A 21,741-nucleotide genomic window follows, 5' to 3' on the forward strand; every position below is an offset into this window, starting at 1 on the left:
AGTTGAAACCTGTGGGTAGGCCACAAACTTCGTGGTAAAATATAAAATAGTGGAAATGGGTTAATTCTAGATGTAAGAGCTAGCTAGCAATATTCTTAAGCTATTGGACAAACAGTATTGCAAATAATATAGTTTCTGTGTGATTATTTTGGGAATCTGGGCAGCCAGGAAACAAACAAGTGAATATTATATAGTAAGACACATGAAATACTCCTGTAACCTCTGAACATGTCTGATTCTGGACACACATACACTCATATTCATACAGAAAATATAGTGAACTTAGTAAGAATAAAAGTATAACATATTAATGTAATTCATTAATACTAAAGAAAGAAATTAGTTATTCTAATATTTATGTTGAAGACTAAGAGTTCTAAAATCAGTGAAACAATAAGTTTGTGATATAACCCTGTATTTCTACAATAAAATATTATACAGCAAAAACAAGAACAAAGTACTGAGTCTTACAAGTATTGGTTAAATATATTTAAATTATGCTACTTAAAAAATACAGATTGCATGAACTACAATCCCATTTATGTGAAAATTCTGTAAGACAAACATATTCTAGAGATAGAAAACTGAGCCATGACTAGTTGACTACAGAATTTATTCAGGAGCAATGAACAGAGACCATTTTAGGATGATCGAAGTTTTCTTTTGATATGGCTATAAGAAACTTACATAGTTGCTGTAGCTCAGAAAATTCATTAAAAAATTCTTTTGTTCTACAGAACTTGTATTCCAATGAAGTTTCTTTTAAGTAATGTGTATGCATTTGTTTGATCCTTATGATTTTCTGAAAGGTCTGGGAAATAGTATATATGGGTGTTCATTTGTATACATATATGGTATAATAAAATATATGCTATAATAAAACAGTATATATAAACAGTATATATGGGTGCTCATTTGTATAGACATATGGTGTAATAAAACAGTATATATAAACAGTATATATATATAGGTGTTCATTTATATATGCATAGGGTATAATAAAAATATATGGTGTAATAAAACTGTATATATAAATATTATATATAGGTGTTCATTTATATACACATAGGGTATAATAAAAACATAACATTGGAGAATAACCAATGGTCACATTTTAAATTGATGAGCTTAGTGAGGAAAAAATACCATTTAGCAGTAAAGATTTATACAACTTTTCATATATGGAGAGGAATTTGACTTAAAATTTCTAGAATACAAAGGAAAGTCTAGATACAAGCCACTAAAATATTAGATTTCATACTGGTTTTCTTATAGTAACTTCCTCAAATTACATGCATTTTGGAAAATCAGGTTATTGCTTCATAAAATATGCAATAAATCAAACTAGATATGAACTCACAATCTAGACAGTTTGATTAAAGTCTATTCTTTTGTTAGGTCATTTCCTCGAGTAACACTTTAGAGAAACTTCTTTAAACTGTTAACCTTTCCTGAATATAATGTTTGTCTGGCCTGAAAAGAACATAGTACATAGTACATAGTACATAGTACATAGTACATAGTACATAGTACAAGGAAAGGAAGTATGTATATTGGTTTGTTTCAATTGTGTGTTTAAATCTAATATACAAATTTCTGCACAAGTGTGGTACAGGTAATAAAAAAATAAAATATGTAAGGAACAAAATATGAAAATCAGCCGCTTGCACCCAGCTCAGATAACACACACAGAGTCTCTTACAGCTTTGAACAAATAATAAGGCATGTCTATTTTAGTCCAGACAAGAAACCCTCACATGAAGAGAAGAAACATCAAGTTTCTTCCTGGGTTGTTGAAATGGCACATCTTCATGTTGCCCTGACTCTGTAACCTACCCCCAGAACACAAGGCCTCCCATCTCAGACCCACGGACCAGAATCTTGGTAAAGTGTCTGTGGTGGTTTGGAAGAAAATGACCACCAAAGGAGTGGCGCTATTAGGAGGTATGGCATTGTTGAAGTGGGTGTGGCCTTGTCGGTGGACGTGTGTCACCATGGGGGTGGGGGGTTGAGATCTCATATTTGCTCAAGCCACACCCAGTATCTCAGTTCATTTCCTGTTGCCTACAAGATGTAGAACTCTCAACTACCGTCCAGTATCATGTCTGCCTGCACGCCACCATGGCCTACCATCGTGATAATGGACTGAATCTCTAAAACCGTAAGCCAGCACTCTAATTAAATGTTTTCTTTTATAAGAATAGCCATGGTCATGATGTCTCTTCACAGAAATAGAAACCCTAACTAAGATAGTATCTGACTCCTAATTTGGTAGATCATATTTCTCATTTTTAGAGCCCAAAAACTTGCATTTCATAAAATTTCTCCAAGTCTCTAGTAGGCGAATCCTCAAGAGACTGTTTAAAGGGATAATATGGATTTATTATGATACACTCACAGATACACAACAAGATAGATTGCCACTGTGGTCCTCTGTTCTGCCCTGGGGTGAATGGCACCTGCAGTCTGATACCCAACCACCCCTCGAGAGGGAGTGACTGCACCCCTCTTTGTTTTAAAGGGGTCAAACCAGAAGAACTGCCACTATTGGGTCAGCCCAAGGTCATGGGCACAGTGAATACCCACTGCTTGTGCTCTCTCTCTCTCTCTCTCTCTCTCTCTCTCTCTCTCTCTCTCTCATTGTTTTCTGAACTTGCCACTTTTCCTTGCCAAGTTACCTATGACAATTTGATGACACCTCCCATGGCTTCCAGCATCCTCAAATGAGAAATGTGGACATCATAAATTGTGAACTATTAGTGGATTTGCGAGGACTGGTGAAGAACCACCTAGCTACTAGAAAAGCTCCCCCCTAAACGTGGAGATAGCTCTCTTATGATGAATTGCTCCTGCGGTTTTGGCAGCATACAGCCATGCATATCCTACAGAAGGAGTTTGGTTGTATGAATGTAACTTTCTTACGGCAATTAGGAAAGAGAAAAACAAATATCATGAGCAAGTCATCTAATGGAGAATATGATGGGGCCTAAACAAGTACTTGCAATTTTCTCAAGTTCAAACTGGAAGTGTAAGGCAAGATCAGAAAACCAATGAACAAGTTCCAGCTAGGAACTGAGACACTCTTATGAGATATCCTATGAACTGTGGTGCTGATTTTTCTTGTGAGAAATTCCGCACATGGTTGAGAAGCTTTGCCTAAATGGCAGAGGGCCAGAAAGAAACAGCCAGCATGTGGACTTGAGACGTGTCCGTGACACCTTGGGTCCATCATCTGCTTATTGTCCTTATTATGAAACCTACTGTTTCAAAAGAAACGCCTTCATTTCTCTCTAATCGGTGGTGGAGCACGCCTTTAATCCCAGCACTCAGGAGGCAGAGGCAAGCAGATCTCTGTGAGTTCAAGGCTAGCCTGGTCTACAGAACGAGTACCAGAACAGGCTGCAAAGTCACACAGAGAAATCCTGCCTCAAAAAACAAAACAGCAAAAGCAAAAACAAACAAACAAAAACAGAACTTAAAAAAATCTAAAGACCACATTTGACTAGAAATTAAGATATTATGATTAAGAAATCTTAATGCAATATAAGGTTTGTGTTTATTTGTTGCAAATAAAAAATATGTTATATATTAGCCCATTAAGGTTTATATGCAAAAATCTACTTTATGAAATAACAGTTTCTTCAAAAATACAGTGTTGAGGGGGGCATGAAGTTGATAGGAAACATGTAAGAACATAGTGATCTGATAAGTTTGGAGGTGAAGGTGAGTATGTGAAGAACTTTCTCCAGACTGTAAAGATCAAGTTGAAGGAGATAATGTGAGCCCCAGCCCAGGGAGAACCCTCCTTAAACACCCAACCTGGCAGCCACCCAATGTCTGTCTCATCACAGCCCAACTCCTCTAGGTCACGGAGGCGGTCACATCTTTCCCGACCCCGTGAAATCCTCGCCACTTTACACAACCTTGTACATCTGATCATCATTAATCCCAATGTCATCTCTTGTTCCTTCTTCTAAAGGAAGCTGTGCTTCTCTTCAAAACTTTTCAGATGCTACCTTGTGTGGGAGAACCCAACCTGGTTTCTCTGTCCACTGCACAGCACTCACGAGTACCTTCGTTTCATTATTCAACCCACTGAATGCCCATTTTCAATGTACAAATCACATAACTTTTTTTCTAAGCCTGTTTCTCCCAATAACTGTGAGCTGTTTGAGGGTAAAATGTGATGTTTACTTACTAACCATACAGCACATAATACGAACTTAACAGTTATCTGTTAGGAGGGAAAACAAAATGAGGTGCAGAGTATTTATTCAGAATAGGGCTGCAGAGGGATGCCCTGGGGAAAGATTTTCATGGAGCTAGAGCTGAAAGAACTGACTTCCTAGCCTGCAATTGCTCACTGTATTGTAAAGACGTACAGCACGGGAGTCATCCCATACCAACTGAGATCTAATTAAGGGCCCAGGGAGAATGAGGAGGGAAGGTTAGCTTAGGAAGTAAGGCTTTAATTTGAAGTAGGGAAGTTAGGACTGAGGAGGAAGACAATGCCTCCCTCAAAAGCATTTTCACGCTGATGAGCAGCCAAGAGAGAAATGGTTCAGAGTCATCGCTGCCCTGTAGGCCAAGGAGAAAGCATCCTTCACCCAAACCAGTGGGCAGAACAAACTAAAATTCAGGCAAAGATGGACCCAGAGTGAGAGAACCTACACTGGACTGGTTTCCTCCTCGCCACTCAGAATTTGGCGATAATTCAGAGGCCAAACCTTGACAGGGGCCATACATGTATGATTATGGGGAGAAAAAGCTGACTTGCCTAAAAGACAGGTGAAAGGTTGTGCGGCATGTAGAACATGGGAGAGCTGGCATCCTTCATCAAGGACTCTGACTACCAGTCACTGCTTGTCCTCCATTAATCTCCAAGCAGGACTGTAAGCCCACCAGGGCCAGACCCTTTAAACTTTTATGAGAAAAGGTCCTGATTTTAATATGTAATTTTTAAATTTTGAAAGGTAAAAATAATCCAATTATTTTAAATTATACTTGAGCTGGTCCTGTTTAGGCCAAACAATACACCCCTGGAACCTGAATGTGCCTTCTGGGATGTTGCTCTGTAAGGAGCAGTGATTGGGTAAAAGAGATGGGTGGGTACCAAGGGTTCAAAGGAGAGGTCGTTCCCTATGATCCGGAGCTTTGGCTCAGTCTCATTGTTACTGGCATTGGACATAGCTCGGGTGCCCTTTTGGTCTTGTCCATTTAAAATAGACTTCCTGAGGATCTGATCTTTTAAGACTTGGTGCCTCAGGCTGGGAGTCCAGCTAACGGTTGTTTCTCATGGTAAGACAGTCAGCTAAAAGCACACAAACGTTAACGGCTGGTGCATTCAGTTGATGTGGAGAGAAGAGCCACTGTCATAGACTGGCCACAGGAGGCTTTAGAGAGTGGGAATGACCCTGGGCTAGAATTTCACTGGATAATTCTCCCTCTTAGGAGTGTATTTAGATAAAGCTTTCACAGGTAGTTCCCTTGGTTGGCATTTCAGGCAACAACATAAGCCCAAATTTACATGGAGTAAGCAGAGGACCCCCAAGCCCCACAAGTTTCCACAGGTGTCTTTAGATTGAAGTATTCTGGTTGTTAATTTTATTTATTTACTTATTTGTTTGTTTGTTTTTATTCATGAGGCAAGGTCTTGATATACAGTCCAAACTGGCTTCACACCACCGTCCACTGAGCTCGCCAGTGTGCACCACTACTTCTAATCTGCAAGTCCTTTTTGAAAACTAATGCTTTTATGTGAGCCTCAGAAGCTCATAGTTAAAATATTTTAAAATCAATTTTAACTTACTTTTCATTCATATAATACAAAAGGAGAGAGAGCTACTTTTACTGATTTACTGGAGAATCAGTCTGAGGCTTTCCACAGCAGAGAGAGAAGTTGACCTCACTGCAGACAGCTATCGCAGGCTCCAAGGGCTTTGCCCAGAAGGTTTGCTACCTTCTAAAACACTGTCAAGAAAGAAGTAAAAATATGTTTCAGAACAGCTCAGACACAGGAGGCTCTGCAGAACTTAGAGCATCATTATGTACAAGATCAGCTTTTCTCGATCTTTACCTGTGATCAGTCTTCCACACTGAACACTATCAGCCACATGTTTGAGAGTACATTCTTCAACGGATTACGAATCAGTCAGTTCTGACGGGCAGTTGGGAATGCGTGTGCAGTGTGTGTGTGTGTGTGTGTGTGTGTGTGAGAGAGAGAGAGAGAGAGAGAGAGAGAGAGAGAGAGAGAGAGAGCTCTCATTAAGGGACGATCTATGATTTGACAGCCTCACTGCTGCGCCTGCTGCTGCCTCTGTTACTGCGGCTGTAGGGTCTGTCATGAGTTGAAAAGGGATGTGAGGCATTGGAGCAACTGCCGCTCCAAAGACTGAGCCTCTGCTAAGTGATCTCCCTGCCAGACAGACTAGACAAGATTTTCTGCAGGACTGGAAACTTGGACCTATTTCCTCTTCCTCTGCCCTGAGAAGCAGGCAGCGAGACAGAGTGAAAAGGTAAGAGAAGAAACTGTCTTCTATTGAGGCAGGGGGCTGGGGAAATGGGGAACTTAGGTGCAAAGGTTTGCTATTTTATACCAATGATGTTTCACTCCTGAGAGCCAGAGGCAGTAGCTAAATTCCTACCAGGCTTGACCACTGAGGCTTTCGGCTTTCCCACTGGTACCTTTTCCTTCTTCACTGTACTTTTCCCGAGCATCTGAGAGGTTTCTTTGTATTCATTTTGCAACTCCCACATTTTCTTTTTAAGTTTGGAATTGTTTGTTTGTGTTTTTTTGTTCTCCGGAGTGGACCCGGTTTCAAAAGAGGAGTCTTTTCTGCCTCTCTTGTCTTCCACATTTTTCTCTGTGAAGAGAGACTTACCTCGTCCTCTTAGCATGATGTGGTCAAAACAATTGCTACGTTCTGTCTAGAATTGCAAAATAAGAAGTTTTGAGAAGTGCATAGGAGCCCCATTACTGTAGAAACTCGGGTGTAAAGAGAAGAAATGCTTTGCCTGTGAGTGTGGCTTGCTTGGCCGTCGTGGCATTGTGAGTGAACATGTGCGTGACTTTTCCCAGGGGGAAGAAGTACTTCAATAAAGGTGAAGCGTGGAGAGATGTTCTAAAGGGTCTGTGTGTGAGAGAACTTCAAGCCACGGAAGATGGAGAATGAAACAGTCAGTGAGCTGAACCAAACTGAGCTTCAGCCCCAGGCAGTGGTGGCACTCGAGTACCAGGTGGTCACTGTCTTACTTGTGCTCATTATTTGCGGGCTGGGCATCGTGGGCAACATCATGGTCATCCTGGTGGTCATGAGAACCAAGCACATGAGAACTCCTACCAATTGCTACCTGGTGAGTCTGGCTGTAGCCGATCTCATGGTCCTGATAGCTGCAGGCCTCCCCAACATAACCGACAGCATCTATGGTTCCTGGGTCTATGGCTATGCTGGTTGCCTCTGCATTACCTATCTCCAGTATTTAGGGATTAACGCATCCTCATGTTCCATAACCGCCTTTACCATTGAGAGATACATAGCAATCTGCCACCCCATCAAAGCCCAGTTTCTCTGCACATTTTCCAGAGCCAAAAAGATCATTATATTTGTCTGGGCCTTCACATCCATTTATTGCATGCTCTGGTTCTTCCTGCTGGATCTCAATATTAGCACCTACAAAGGTGCCATTGTGGTATCCTGTGGCTACAAGATCTCCAGGAATTACTACTCACCTATTTACCTAATGGACTTTGGTGTCTTTTACGTGGTACCAATGATCCTGGCCACTGTGCTCTATGGATTTATAGCGAGAATCCTCTTCTTAAACCCCATTCCCTCGGACCCTAAAGAGAACTCTAAAACGTGGAAAACTGACTCAACCCATCAGAACAAGAATTTGAATTTAAATGCCGCCAACAGATGTTTCAACAGCACTGTGTCTTCCAGGAAGCAGGTAAGCAAAGCTGAACTTGCAAGTTTAGAGGGGAAGTGTGGAATAGAGATTAGGTAAAATGAGATCAATTTTGTCCTACTTAGCTGACGGCAAAACCAAAACACAATCATGCAAATGTTTCCCAGTGTAAGCTTCTGATTTACATGTTAAACACACCTCTGGATCCACTGGAGATCTAAAAATAAATGGAGGGATTTGCTAGCCCTGTAGCAGGAAGCAGTTCCCTCTTAGGATGTAGGGGACTGTAGACAGAACCCCAGAAGCCTTGGTTTAAAACTCCTGTGCCTCTCAGAAAATGTTAACTGAACATTGAGAAAACTTTTGGCCTCTGTAGGGAGAAATTCTATTGCACGACGAAGAAAGGTAATTTCAGGAATTTGACTACACAGTTATCAGGAGACTTTGAGAATATATCAGTGAGTCAAAATAATGAAACTTTTCTTGCAGTGTGCAGTTACTCATAACTAATCCTCCAAAAAAAAAAAAAAAAAAAAAAAAAAAAAAAACCTCCAAAACAGGTAACCAGCCTTATTTGGTTGGTGTTCATGGAAGATGATTCTCTAATCCTTTTCTCTGGCTCTCTCCAAGTTATGCAGAAACCGGAAATACATTTTCCCCGGGGCGGGGGGACGTATCTCAATACATTTTCCTCGGGGGGGAGGGATAAAACGTATCTCAAAAGGATGATCAACATCAAGCTGAATCAGTTAGAAACAATTTTTTAGTATAAGTTTCTAGCTTAGTGTAACTGGAACTCTTTTATGCTCTCAGGTAACCTAAGTGCACATGTAGCTGCAGTGGAGTGATGGTTTTATTAGTGAGTAAAGCACCTCATTCATCAGATAATGTAAAAATAGGAGGCTCTGTGACATATACTCATCTGTCCTGAGATACACACGAGCCCAGCTCTCAGTTCTCCCTCCCTCTCTCTTGCATGTAAGAAATAGGTAGTAGATATTTATTCTCATAATGAAAAGAGAAATCATGCAATCAACAATACCGGTTCTTTCAAATCATCTGAATTGACTTTTCATCTCCTGCAGGGAAAACAGTTAATTGCATTCATATGGGTAGAAAACTGAGTGTGCTCTTAAAAGCCTGTATGTGGATCAGGCATACTGTTACTTCTTAATCTCCAGGCTACCTAGTACGTTATGAACTGTGACTGGATAAATATACACACATGTGTACATGCACACAACAGGGCCAACTCATAAAAGTGGGGATGTTGGAAATACAATGTGGGCTGTAGTTGAAGAGAATGCATGCAGCATTTTAAATGATGCGTGACACTCAATTCACGTGGCATTTATTATGAAGACAGAGGGAGCACGTGAGTAACGACTACCAAGTCTTTGCTTCCATGGCTAGACAGCGAAGCTACCTAATGCAAGGTGTAGCTGGACATTACTCAAAGCTTGATTCATGGAGATGGAGAGAGAGATATTGGCCACCTGCCAAGACAAATATTAACAATGCAATAAGACAATCAAGAATATGCACATATTAACTAGAAACCAAACATTAGTATCAGCAGCAAGGTAGGTCAGTTAGAAAATTTGTACCTTATACTCACATACTCACATTTATATTTTTGTTACATATATATGGTATATATATATATGGTATATATATATATATGGTATACATATATTTTAAAGTGTTTGTATGGTCTAATGTCCATTCTTTTGATTACAGTCATTAGCATCCATCAGCATAAATAATGTACTTTAGATTGCTAGTTAAGTTACATGTTCACAATACTTTCAAAGGATGTTAGTGGAGAGCATGTGAGAGCCCTGTAGAGTATGTAGAGATGAGAAGCTGACAACTCTAGATGAGGACGATTGGAAGGCTGAGAGATGGGTGGCTATATGTTTGCGTAAGTAAGATCTTCCTTATCAATGCTTCTCAACCTGCCTAATGAATGCTGTGGCTGGCCCTTCAATGCAGTTTTTTTATGTTGTGATGGTCCCCAACCATAAAATTATTTTTACTGCTACTTCATATCTGTAATTTTGCTACTGTTGTGAATCATAATGCAAATATCTGAGTTTTCTGATGGTCTTAGGCTACCTCTGTGAAAGGGTCATTTGACCCTGATGGCGTCAGGACCCACAGATTGAAAATCACTGCTATATAGGGAAAATTTGAAGCAAAGTGAACATATGAGACCTAAGGGATGAGAAAGGGGTCATTTAATATGTAGCATACTCACACTTTACTCCCAAAATAATGGAATTATTCTTAAATAGAATACAAGAAGTAAAAGCAATCATGACTTAATCAGTTTTCCTAAGCCCCAGTTTTCTCATCAATAAAATGGGTGCTTCTACGTGTTGGTTGTTGATGAAACCAAATGAGATGCATTCTCAACGATGGGGAGTGGCCCCGGAGAGTGAGATCACAGCTGTGAATGAGGCCAATGTGTTCTAAACTTAGAGACCTATATTCTGGCCTCGCCCTTTTCGAAGAAAGTCTTAATTCTTCATAAGATTCAAATCTGCATGTCCTATAACCTAAGGACTTTTATTTTAATATTTCTCTCTGATTTTTTTTTTCTTTTAGGCAAGTGTAATTTACATTTTAATAAATACTTATCTGGGCCAGCACCTTCTTACCGAGTTACTAAAATCAAATGCACATAGCTAAGAGGGCTACATTTTTTTTTTAAAGAAAATAAAAGAAAGATTGCCTTTCTGCAAGAGACAAACGTGATGCTTTCCTTGCCTGTTCACTTTTCACTCGTATCTTCAATGTAAAAAAATCTAGATCAAAAACTTTTCTCTATTACTCAAAGACTTGATTATATTGTAGTAAACTACCCTGATTATATTATATTATATTGTAGTAAACTACCCGAGTTGAGATAAATTAAATTCGACCGCACTCAGTGGCTAGAAGCTATGTAAAGGGATTGCCTGATTGAATTAGTCTTTTGTTTAACAGTTGGGTGGTTTGACTCTAAAGAGACAGGGTTCAAATGGTGGTTTTTGTTACACTTTAGCTCTGCCTACACAAAGCCATAAGGCTGCAGTGCATTCAGGTCCTATGTTCAGCATTAGGAAGAAAAGCCATCTCTATCACTGACTATTTCTGCATACGTTAATGAATTTTAAATTTGGAAATACGGAGGCCCTTTTTGGTAAAACTCTGTAGTATCAATAAACACATTAATTTTAAATATTTACTACCCATGGGCCACAGGGACATGTAAGATATTTACAAACCAGGCTTCTGGTTTTGTTTTCAGGGGCACCATTTAGCAATTTCTCTTGTCTTACAGGATGAGGAATAAGAAAATGGTGTGACCTAATCCCAATAGAAGCTTCCAGAGATATTGTCAATTTTTTGTAGGTTTATCTGATTAGTCCAGTCTTCAAATTACCAGCCATTCCTCCTCTAAAGTGCTTACTAAAGAAAACTGTTGAAAGTCCAAGAAACAAAATAAAACAGCTTCCCTTTTTAAAGTGACATGTGCCATTTGGGGATGACACTGAAGATAGTGGTGGTGTTTATAATGTTGCAAATGGTGTCATCCATCCCTACTTTTCAGGAATTAAATCTTCCTTCAAGTCCTCCCCCATATGTTCTGATGCAGTCCTAGCCATTCTGTGCACTCATGGAAATAAAGGTTGTAATGTGCCTGCACCCCTCTCCTCCTACCTTTCTCCAGTCCTTCTCTAACGTTACCCACCTCCCGTATGTGTGTGTGTGTGTATGTATGTGTGTGTGCGTGTGCGTGCGCATGCACATGTCTGCAGTGGTATATAAATATATACATACTTGTGTGTGTGGAAGCCAAAGATAGCATGGGGTATCTTCTCTGGTTGTTCTTTGCCCTACTCTTTAGACAAGTTCTTTTACTAAGAGGGCTCACGGATCTGTCAAGCCTGGGCTTACTGACATGAGCAAGAGCACGCATGGGTGCTGAGGATGTGAGCTCCAGTTCTCGTATTTGTGAAGTAAACTCTTTACCAACTGAGTCATCTTTCTAGCTCACTGTGAGCTCGTTACAGAAACCAGGAAGACATCAGTAGCCATGGCCTTGCTAACAGGGAAGCTAGAAGTCTCACATGGCCTCAACTCTAGACAAAGAACTGCAGGCAACTATGGAATGCTAAAAGAAGGAGAAATAGTCTTCCCCAGAGAAGAGTACACTAAAAGGTTATCTAGTATCAAATAGACAGGGCTGAAAACATGTCAGTAACACAGGTGGAGGCAGTTGTATTTATATAATTAGGAATACATACAAATACATATACATACACACACAAACATACATACACCACCAACAATAATAACAACAATTAAAGAAAAGGAGGCCCTGAAGGAGAGCAAGGTGAAGACACATGAAGTTGGAGGGCAGAAAAGGAAACTATGTAATTATAATCTCAAAAAATTAAAAATAATGTATTTAAAAAGAAAGAATCTTGCACAAAGCACAAAGGAAATTCATCATGGTGATGATTCAGCCCTGTGACGTCTGCACTTCAAAGGTGAGGCAAGAAAACTAGAAGTTCAAGGCCAGTTAGTAGAGTCACTGAGCAGTTTAATGAACACATCAGACTCTAATTAAACAAACACAAAGGAAAGAGGCGAAGGCACAGTCCTGGAATGCCCTGGCCATAAGATTTGGGAGCACAAAGTCTTGTAAGCTGCATGACTCATCAGTCTGCAACTGCACGCACCTCTTGGAGAACTACTCTCCTCCCTGCTTCAGAACTCAGCTCAACATAATATAATCTCCTATCTCACCCAAGACCCTAGCTAGTGAGTGTCCTTACAAGGCAAAGAGTAGTCAGCTTTTTAGCACTAAGCCTTCATTAAAGTTGGAAGTGCAGGCCTTTAATCCCAGTACTCAAGAGTCAGAGACAGACAGTCAAGGCCAGCTGGTTTACAAAGGAAGTTCCAGAGTAGCCAGTACAGTTACGTAGAAAAACCTAGTCTCAAAAGAACTTTCCCAAATTTGCTAGGGCTGTTTACACAGATTTGCCTTTCATGTTTAATTGTTTTATTTCCTCCCACCATGTGGACTCAGCTCTGTTCATACTAGTCTAAAAAAAAACTAAGTTACAAAAAATAAGTAATTTATCCCTTAACACACAGGTAGTTAAGTATGCCACTTTGATTTTATTTAAAGAATAGCTCCCTGTTTCCTGATTCCTATATTGTTTCCAGGGCATTTCCCATAGATATTCTAAATGACAACCTCCATAGCTGTGGGATTTGTGTCCTTCATCCTAGATAAGTACCCTGTTTGTTTGCAACTTTAGAGCTGCAGCTTTCAGCCCAGTACATATGTGTGTATGTTTTCATATATGTGTGATGTATAATATATAATTGTATTATATATTTATATATTTATATATATACACACACAGAGTGTGCAATCAATACATCTCCTAGTGGCATATGTATTCATATGTACATATATGAATATATTCTTAGATGTCTACAAAAGGAGAAATCCTGTACCACTGCAGAATTCTCAGTTTGGCTAACAGACCAAATAATCTTAAAATCAGCTCTTCTTGAGAGTCACAAACTGTACTTATCTATACAGTTCCTTATGAATTAAAACAAAAATCCAAATTTTCAGGGTGATTTGTAACATTTCTTAAGTCTTGAGGCCTTTTTAATAAATAGGAGAAAAGTAGAGTGTACACCTGAATTAACATTTAGCAAAATTTCACGTCTCGCATTCATTTTTAGTCAATACCCCCTATAATGCCATTTCACAAACAGGACGTGTCTAACATCACCCTAAATGGAGAGGATGCAGGAATATTGGATGATAACTTTTTTTTTTTTTTTTTTTTTTTTTTTTTTTACCTTCAAGAACCTTCATGTTTGCCTTGCACACAAGCAACCCTGAATCAACTACAATGTCCTGCGACGGGGGTGGGGGTGGCATGAGGGAGATTGTGAAGTTCCTGGTCCTCTCCAGTCCCTGTTTTCTGTTTACAGATAGAAACCCAAGAGTCCATCTAAGCGCATTTCATTCCTAGTATGTCTGACCTAAATTCAAAAAACAGTAGTGAAGATCTTGAGGCTCTAGTGGTGACTCTCGTAGCTGACCCACTTCTCCGCCCACACTGCCACTGCGCCAGCTCACAGCCTCGCACCGCTCTCTTTCAGTGCTCACCTCACCAGCCTCTCCAACTCCCGTCCCCCTCCACCAAAGCACTCTGCACATTGCTGATTAAGTGATCTCTCTCATGGAGAGCTACAGTATCAAAAATAGTTTTTAGGGTTCCCTGAAGCCTAACATTTAAGCCGCCTTGCATAACAAATAAAATCCTGGCACCTTCCTGCACTTTTCAGCTTTGTCTCCCATGGCTCTCTCAACTTACACCTTATGCTCCAACAGAGCAAAATTATTTTCAGTTCTCTGAAAATGCTCTGTTCTCAGCCAGAACCTCCTTCACCTGGCAGTTTCCCAACTGTCTTTCAAATCTCAAATCAATCTCTCATGCACGCGGCAAAGCCTTTTCTGAAATTCTCGGGCAGAGTTACACATCCGATTCCCTAGCTAACAGTACACATTTAAGTGCTTTTCCTATGTGCCCATAGTATTTTGCATTTATTTCTGGTTTAGTAACATTAGCCAATAGAATTATTAACCTGTCTGTCTTCTGTTCCTTCCGATACCTAAATAGCAAGACCTTGTTTCCTCTTGGAGGCTCTGCACTGAATTGGGATATGATAGGCTCCCAAGCGTAAGGAAACACAGGTGCCTTGCAGCCTGGGAGCACAAGTTTTGCAGGAGAAGGCTGTCCGTTCTTTCCACCTCTGCACCCAGTACCACCACAGCATTGCTTAAGATTGACCTTGTCTTCCGTGATTTCACTATAGAAATTAATAAGTGTAATGATAGAGTCTTTTCTCCTTTTGTTCAGATAAATAAATGTGGAATATTTACCGGCATATTTCTCAAAGACACCACTTTTCATAAGTAACATAAGTAAAAATGTGAAAAGTAAATACGTGCATGCTTAGGATCTCATTCATACCCAACAGTGTGTTGCCTGTAAGAAAATACTACCTTCCTTTCCTAATCATGAGTAAAATTTTCATCTCTTTTATTAAATCCTTCTTTAAAATCGAAAATTACTCAAATGAAAATAACCAGTGAATGGGGATTAACTTAGTAGATAAGACCTTGTAGGAAGATTTTTTTCCCCTACAACTCTGACAGGGCTAACTCTGGAACATTGCAGACTCAGACAGTAATTCATTTTGTAATACAATATTCAGTTGCCTTTCCCACTGGCTTTAAAAATCCTCTCCTGATTGGAGGAGCTACTTTGGACAGAAGAAACAAAGAGGTAAAGCAATGGCCGCCCAGGGACGATAAGCAATATGTGTACTAGTACGAAGACAGTAATAGATCCAGGTAAATATCCCTGTGTGACTAACTTTCCTAAAACACTTCACTCACATCATGTCCCATAAAAAAGTATTTTCAGTCTCCTCTAACTGGTTATGAAAACCTTATCAGGTTTTCTGGCTTTGCTCACCTGTAGTTTATTTAATTCAATAATAATTTATTGAGCACCAATCTTATTCCAGGCACCTGTTTAGGAGAAGCCACTGATGTCACTTCTGTATAAATTTTACTGTAAGACATGAACGATCAAAACCAATAACAAGGGAGAGGCAGGCAGTTAAGGTTTATAGTGTGCAGAAGAACCAACAATAAAGGGTAATTATGACATATAAGGCTGGAGAGCAAGCTTCAACTGCGGTGAGACCTACTCCCATTCTTAAAGAATAATTATCTGTTAAACCAACACAGAAAGCAAAGATGTTCGTAGAAGCAGAAATCATCTATGTAAGCAAGGTATCCAAAATAAGACCCTGGCATGCATTTTGTGGTATCTGAAGGCATCTAAAGTTGGACAAAAAGTACTAGAGAGAACCAACACAGTCTTTTCCAGTGGTGGTAGAAAATGCAACTTGACATTTTTAACTTGGTTTTAAAATTATACTATCTAGCCAGCAAGAATCAAGGAGCCAGGAATGAGGTTATTGCAATCCAGCAGTGGGGTAAGAAGCAATGGCTGAGGTGTGTAGGAATGACCGCAAATAGGAAATATGTAAAAAACAAAATCAGTAGACACTAACAGCAAAATTTGACAGGTAAGAGAGACAAAGTCTTAGCTGAAATGCAAACAGAATGCTGGGATACACATCTCACAGAATGAAGTCAGAAGAGCTCTTTCATCGGGCCTATGATGTATCTAGCAACAGGTTTTTGGTCCTGATAAAGTGCCAGGAATGGGTTCCCTCTTGTGGAGTGGGCCATCAATCCAATCAGAAAGTGGTTAGTTCCTCCCAGGATTTTCATGCTCCTACTGGCACAGTGGGCATGTCTTTCCAGGACAGCCATTATTGAAGGTCCAAAGGTTCACAGCTTGGTAAGACTAATGATTACTGTTATTCTCTAGTAGTATGCATAGAACCTTCTGGTACTAAGAAAGCTATCTAGTAGGGATGAATGAAGCTTCCAGGTCAGGGGAGGGGAGAGTTTTCCCAGCAATTAAGATCATTGGTTGCTCTTCTGACTTGCTCTACCCAATTCAATTCCCAGCACTCATGTGGTGACTCAAAACTACATACAAATCAAGTTCCAGGGTGTTGGGGGCTCTCTTCTGGCCTTTGTGCACACCAAGAATTTGTGTTATGCATAGGCTTACATGAAGATAAAACACCCACTCATATAAAAATAACAAATTTTTAAATCCTCCAGACCAGTAACAACTTGATTTCTCCATTCTATTATTCAGAGCTGTGTGGTGCCTTCAGCAATAGGATCTTACTGTCATGGTCTGGACAGTAAACAAGAGAATTGGTTGCATTATTAGCTCGCTGAGCAACAGCTCATAAAGAGATAATTCATTTCAGGGGCCAAGTTTTTTATTTGCTAGCCTGTGGTGTCTAATGCAGAAATATATTTTTAAAATACCACTTGTTTACTCATTCATAAAATATCAAAACTATAGACTATTTCTACTATAGACAGTAAACGTATCTAACAGAATATTATGGAATACTAAGTCAATAAGTCATTCTTGAACTCCTTTGATGTGCTCAGAGAATACTTCTAAGTCCCATGCATAATAAACATTTATCAACTTTTTATTATATGTTTTACACTATTTGTTTGCTTTGAACAAACATATTAACTCAGTAAATCCCCACAACAGTTTTGAGAAGTGGAGACTAATTATAGAACAGGATTTCATAGTCACCTGTGCCAGACCACATCTCTTTTTGATAAAGCTAGGGTTTGAACATAGTACTTCCCCTCCAGAATATAAGGGTGAGGGGAAAACTCAATGATTAATTTAGTAGAAGTTATATAAATTTCTTGAAGCTGGGATTATGAAAGGCATATGGAGAATTGTGAGGGATAGTTGAAAAGAATGGAAGAAGTCTTTTCAGATAAAGGAAAGAAAGAGTGTGAAATTATATTATTATCAATAGAAGAATAGAGAAGAGGCCAGTATGAAAATAAGGATTTCTGTCTCAGAAATGCTAGTAAATAGGGCAAATGTTCACTTGATGAAAATATGGCAAATAAACTAAGGTATCAAAGAGACTGAGGTTTGAATGGTGAGTTCACCACAGCTATCTCACTTGAACTTCTGTTCCAAATAGGTCTTCAGTGATCTCTGGCAGTAGTTTCAGGACTATAATCAGTTCATTTTGTCAATTATTTAATGAGATTTGGAGCTCAGAAGAAGCATTTATGATGTGGGATTTCCCTCTGTTTGGATGAATACCACTGGTTAATAAAGAAGCTGCTTTGGGCCTATTGTGTCACAGAATAGGGTAAGGTGGGAATTCAAAGCAGATAAAGGAAGAGAGAGTAGGCGGAGTCAAAGAGGAGCCATGTAGCAGCCAAAGGATACAGATGCCTGGGAACTTCACCAGTAAACCACGAGCCTCATGGTAAAATATAAAATAACAGAAATGGGTTAAGATACAAGAGCTAGCTAGCTATACTCTTAAGTGATTGGCCAAGCAGTGTTTTAATTAATATAGTTTATGTGTGATTGTTTCGAGTCTGAGCCACCAGGAAATGAATGAGCAAACTCTGCCTACACAGTTATCCTAAGATTACTGCGTTCTGAACAAGTAGGATGTAGATGGTGATGATGGCTCAAGAACAGACACAGTCTCTGTAGGAAATGCTGTGGTACAGGAAAGACACCTTAAAGTAGCCAGGGTACTGGGGATAAAGAAATGGTTAAATTTCTTTACTCTGAGTGTAAGCCAGAAAACCAGCATAATGTTTCAATAGTGATCAGTAGAAAAATTGTAAAGATAAATGTGGTGAGAGCAGACTCCATAAAGCAGGAAGGACGGTGAATGATGCTACAGGGAGATGACAGATCAGGGATGGAGAAAGACCCAGGAAGGCTAGCCACAGGCCAGCCTGATGATGAAAGAACAGTGTGAACAAGGAGAAATTAGGCAAGACATTTTCGTTGGGCTTTACTTCTGAATACAGAAGAATCCATGCCTTTTAATCTTCATGAGAAGAGCCAATGGACTAGAAGGAATTATTTTTAGATGTAGAACAAAACTTAATTCTGATGCCTGAGGAGTTAAGAAGGATTACAGAAAAGAAATCTCCCTTGCCCTCATCAGCAGGAACTGTGTCTGATTCAGTGACCCGTCTGCACCACCTGGTACCGCATGGGTCCGCAGGGCAGTATCCAGTAAGTGTTCTGCAGACAGATGGGCAACGGAGTGGGTAGAAGCAGGACTACGTGTGGAATGAGCAGACATTGGTTGTCACGGGTGCGGACCAAGATCAGTGTTAGGGGAGAAAGCTACGAGTCCTTGCAAGCTGTTCTTTATTTTCCAGGTGGGATTGGTGCAGGTAATAGCAGGAAGAGGAGTCACACAGCTGTCCGTGGCAAAACAGGGAGATAGATAATGAATAGGATGATAGCAGAGTTAAGTCCCATTCATGATTAGAAGAACAGAGCTAGCAAGATCATAAATTACTGAACATCTGAATTTACTAGTGACGTGCAAATGCTCACACTCCAGTGGTTCTATCCTCCTAACTCACTCTCTCTAAAGCATATTTGGATGAACCAGTTTGTTTCCCAAAAGCTAAGCTGGTACTGTCCTTGAGACGATTTCTCTTGTGCTACAAAAGGAATACATTACAATTTGTGCTGTTTTACGCATGGCACTCTCTTTGCTTCACTGATGGGAGGATCTTAAGACAGAGGGCCAGACTGAATAAGATTGGATGGATTACCGCATGTCCCGGACCTCTTTATTTGCTAAAAAGTTCCATCTGAAGCCTTAATTCAAATCAATAGAGACCAAATACCTCTCTAAAATAGAAAAAAGAAAAAGCTCACATGGAGAAATTCCTACCCCACCCTGAATCTTAAGTGAGGTCTGTCCTTTCTCAGTATCTCCAGCATACATGTCTAGAGTTGAGCCTTTTCTCTCTTTAACTCAGATGTCTTGGTTGTCTTGACTCTTTCCACTTTGCCTCTAAAGAATTCAGGAAACCCACTTAGAAGAAATTAGACTTGGGATAAAAGCCCACAGTTCTTGATGTTGCTGCTGACATCCATCTCAAAGGCACCGTGATACGGAAAGGCTCTTAATAAAGTGAGCTGGCTTCAAGAGTGCTTGACTCTTCGTTGGCAGACAAGCAGATTCTGAGCACACTAGAGAAAAAAGCTTCACTCTCACAATCCGCAGCACAGGCTGTCTGTTTATTCCTTGGGGAAACGCTCCCAATTTTGTGTTTGTCACTCAGAATCCAGTATGGGCCAACTTTGGAAGAGTGGGAAGATGTGGTGGTTGGCCATACATTTTAAACTGAAGAGCAATGGTCTCTATTGCCAGCTGCTCTTCTTTGGCATAAACTTCCTCCAAATAATGCTCGAGATGTTACTGAATTGCACTAGGCTTCCTTTTTTTCTGTTGCAATAATATTTTAAAATGGACAAATATCTTTGTGTATGCATACTGTAAGTTTAAAAAGCACTCATTAATTTAAAGCAATATTTGAAGTTATCACTGCTCAAATACTAGAAGGAAGCATATTTTCTTTCAACATTTCAGTAGTGAGGTATGAAAATTACTGGGCTGTGGTAGACTTATCTTACCTCAAATGAATCGTAGTGATTACTGAAAATGTCTTGAAGGCATTTTAAAAGGAAATAGTCATTTTGCAAATGTCCGTTATCTATAATTCTGCTATCTAAAAAGCCAAGCTTCCATGATTAGGATCCCATTTATTTAGGAAGGCCACCATTGACTGACCTAAACTTGATCCAACATGTTTTTTTAAGAGTTCAGAATCAAGATATTTTGTAACAATGAGAAATTTATTCTGTTAGAAACTCTAATAATTTTTCATAAAAGCACCTCGAAGAATAATGACCAGCAAGCATACAATTCACAAAGATACATTCCCTAAATGGAAGCTAAATGTCAGCACTGAGAAGTAAAACAGTCTGGTAAATGGTCACAGATTAGAACTGTGGGAAATAAAATGCATAAATGACTGAAACAAATCGTGATTTTCTTGGGTGCTAGCTAGCCAATCCTTTTTATATTTGACAGTTCACACTCATCATAAAGATGTGAATATATTCTATCTTAATAATGTGTTTGTCTTCAACATTTGTTCCACTCTAAACTCGTTGAAACATAGAGAATTCTCCTGTTGGTAGCTAATTCAAATTCTAACAGTGAATCCACACTGGAGTCTTCCGTGGAGCATATAGACTTTTGGAGAACCTTCCAATATTCTCCTCAAGCCCTCCTCATGCTTACTCACACCAGTTTGAGAACTACTGTTAAAACACGCCAGCTTGCATCCTCCCTTTACCATCTCATACCACACCACCCGTCCGTTCTTTCTGACAGTCCCAAGGCACAACCATCTGCCCCCTAGCACTGGTATCAGGCGTGTTTATACCATTATGGATGGTAATACTGCTGCCCTCTTACTGTGTGTAAGGCACAGTGCGAAGGGGGCTTTCCCGTGCCATGCCGTTTACTGCTGTTGCTATTAATGAATAGAGATCTGAGGCTTAACAATTTCATCAAAGTCCTCAAAAACTGGAAGAACAAGAAATATAATTCTAGTATGCAATCACAGCCTTTGATCCACATCTTCACATTCTGGTCCATCTTAACTGCATGCTGAATATGAGACAAAGATGGAGTAGACTATATTTGTCCAAGAAAAAATGAAACTTATCCTTATATACATAGCAGCTAAATTTATTAGACATTTTGCAAAAATTGTGTTGAATGTTTCTTTAAAAATTCTAACCACTAATTAAAAACTTAAAAACCTAGCAATGAACAAATTTTCACCCCATGAACCTCACATTCTATGAGGAAAGGGCACTGAAAAATTGATAAACACACATACTATGCCAAGGTGGAATACATAAAACTTTGAAGAAAATTTGTGAATATAGGGGAATAAGAAAAGGATAAAGTAGATCTGTCATTTTAAAAATGACAATTGTAATTCTGTATGCACACATGAGCAAATCAATGCTTGAAACTCAACCAAGTCCTTCATACTTGCTGCAATAATAAAACAGCAGGCTGATCTCAGAGGTCATTAGGCTTTAAGCAAAGAAATGTGGCATTAGTAATACCAGTTTTATTTCACAAAACTTATTGGCATTCATTCTAAAACAAAATGTCTTATGTGTTTTGATTAAGAATTGAAGAATTCCCTGGTAATGGAAGAAGAACCACTAGGTAGAATGATGGCTA

General features: G+C 39.5%; 1 protein-coding gene across 1 annotated transcript in view; it reads left to right on the plus strand.

Moving 5' to 3' along the window:
- Nucleotides 1-7,161: 7,161 nt before the first annotated feature.
- The window catches only part of Trhr (thyrotropin releasing hormone receptor), a 30,259-nt gene continuing 15,679 nt past the window's right edge, over nt 7,162-21,741 (plus strand). Inside the window, exon 1 of the mRNA XM_038344273.1 lies at nt 7,162-7,950. Within this exon, the coding sequence (XP_038200201.1) occupies nt 7,162-7,950 (789 nt within the window). The remainder of the gene's footprint in view (nt 7,951-21,741) is intronic.

This window comes from Arvicola amphibius, chromosome 9 (genome assembly GCF_903992535.2).
Source record: "Arvicola amphibius chromosome 9, mArvAmp1.2, whole genome shotgun sequence".
In the NCBI taxonomy this organism is placed as follows: Eukaryota; Metazoa; Chordata; class Mammalia; order Rodentia; family Cricetidae; genus Arvicola; species Arvicola amphibius.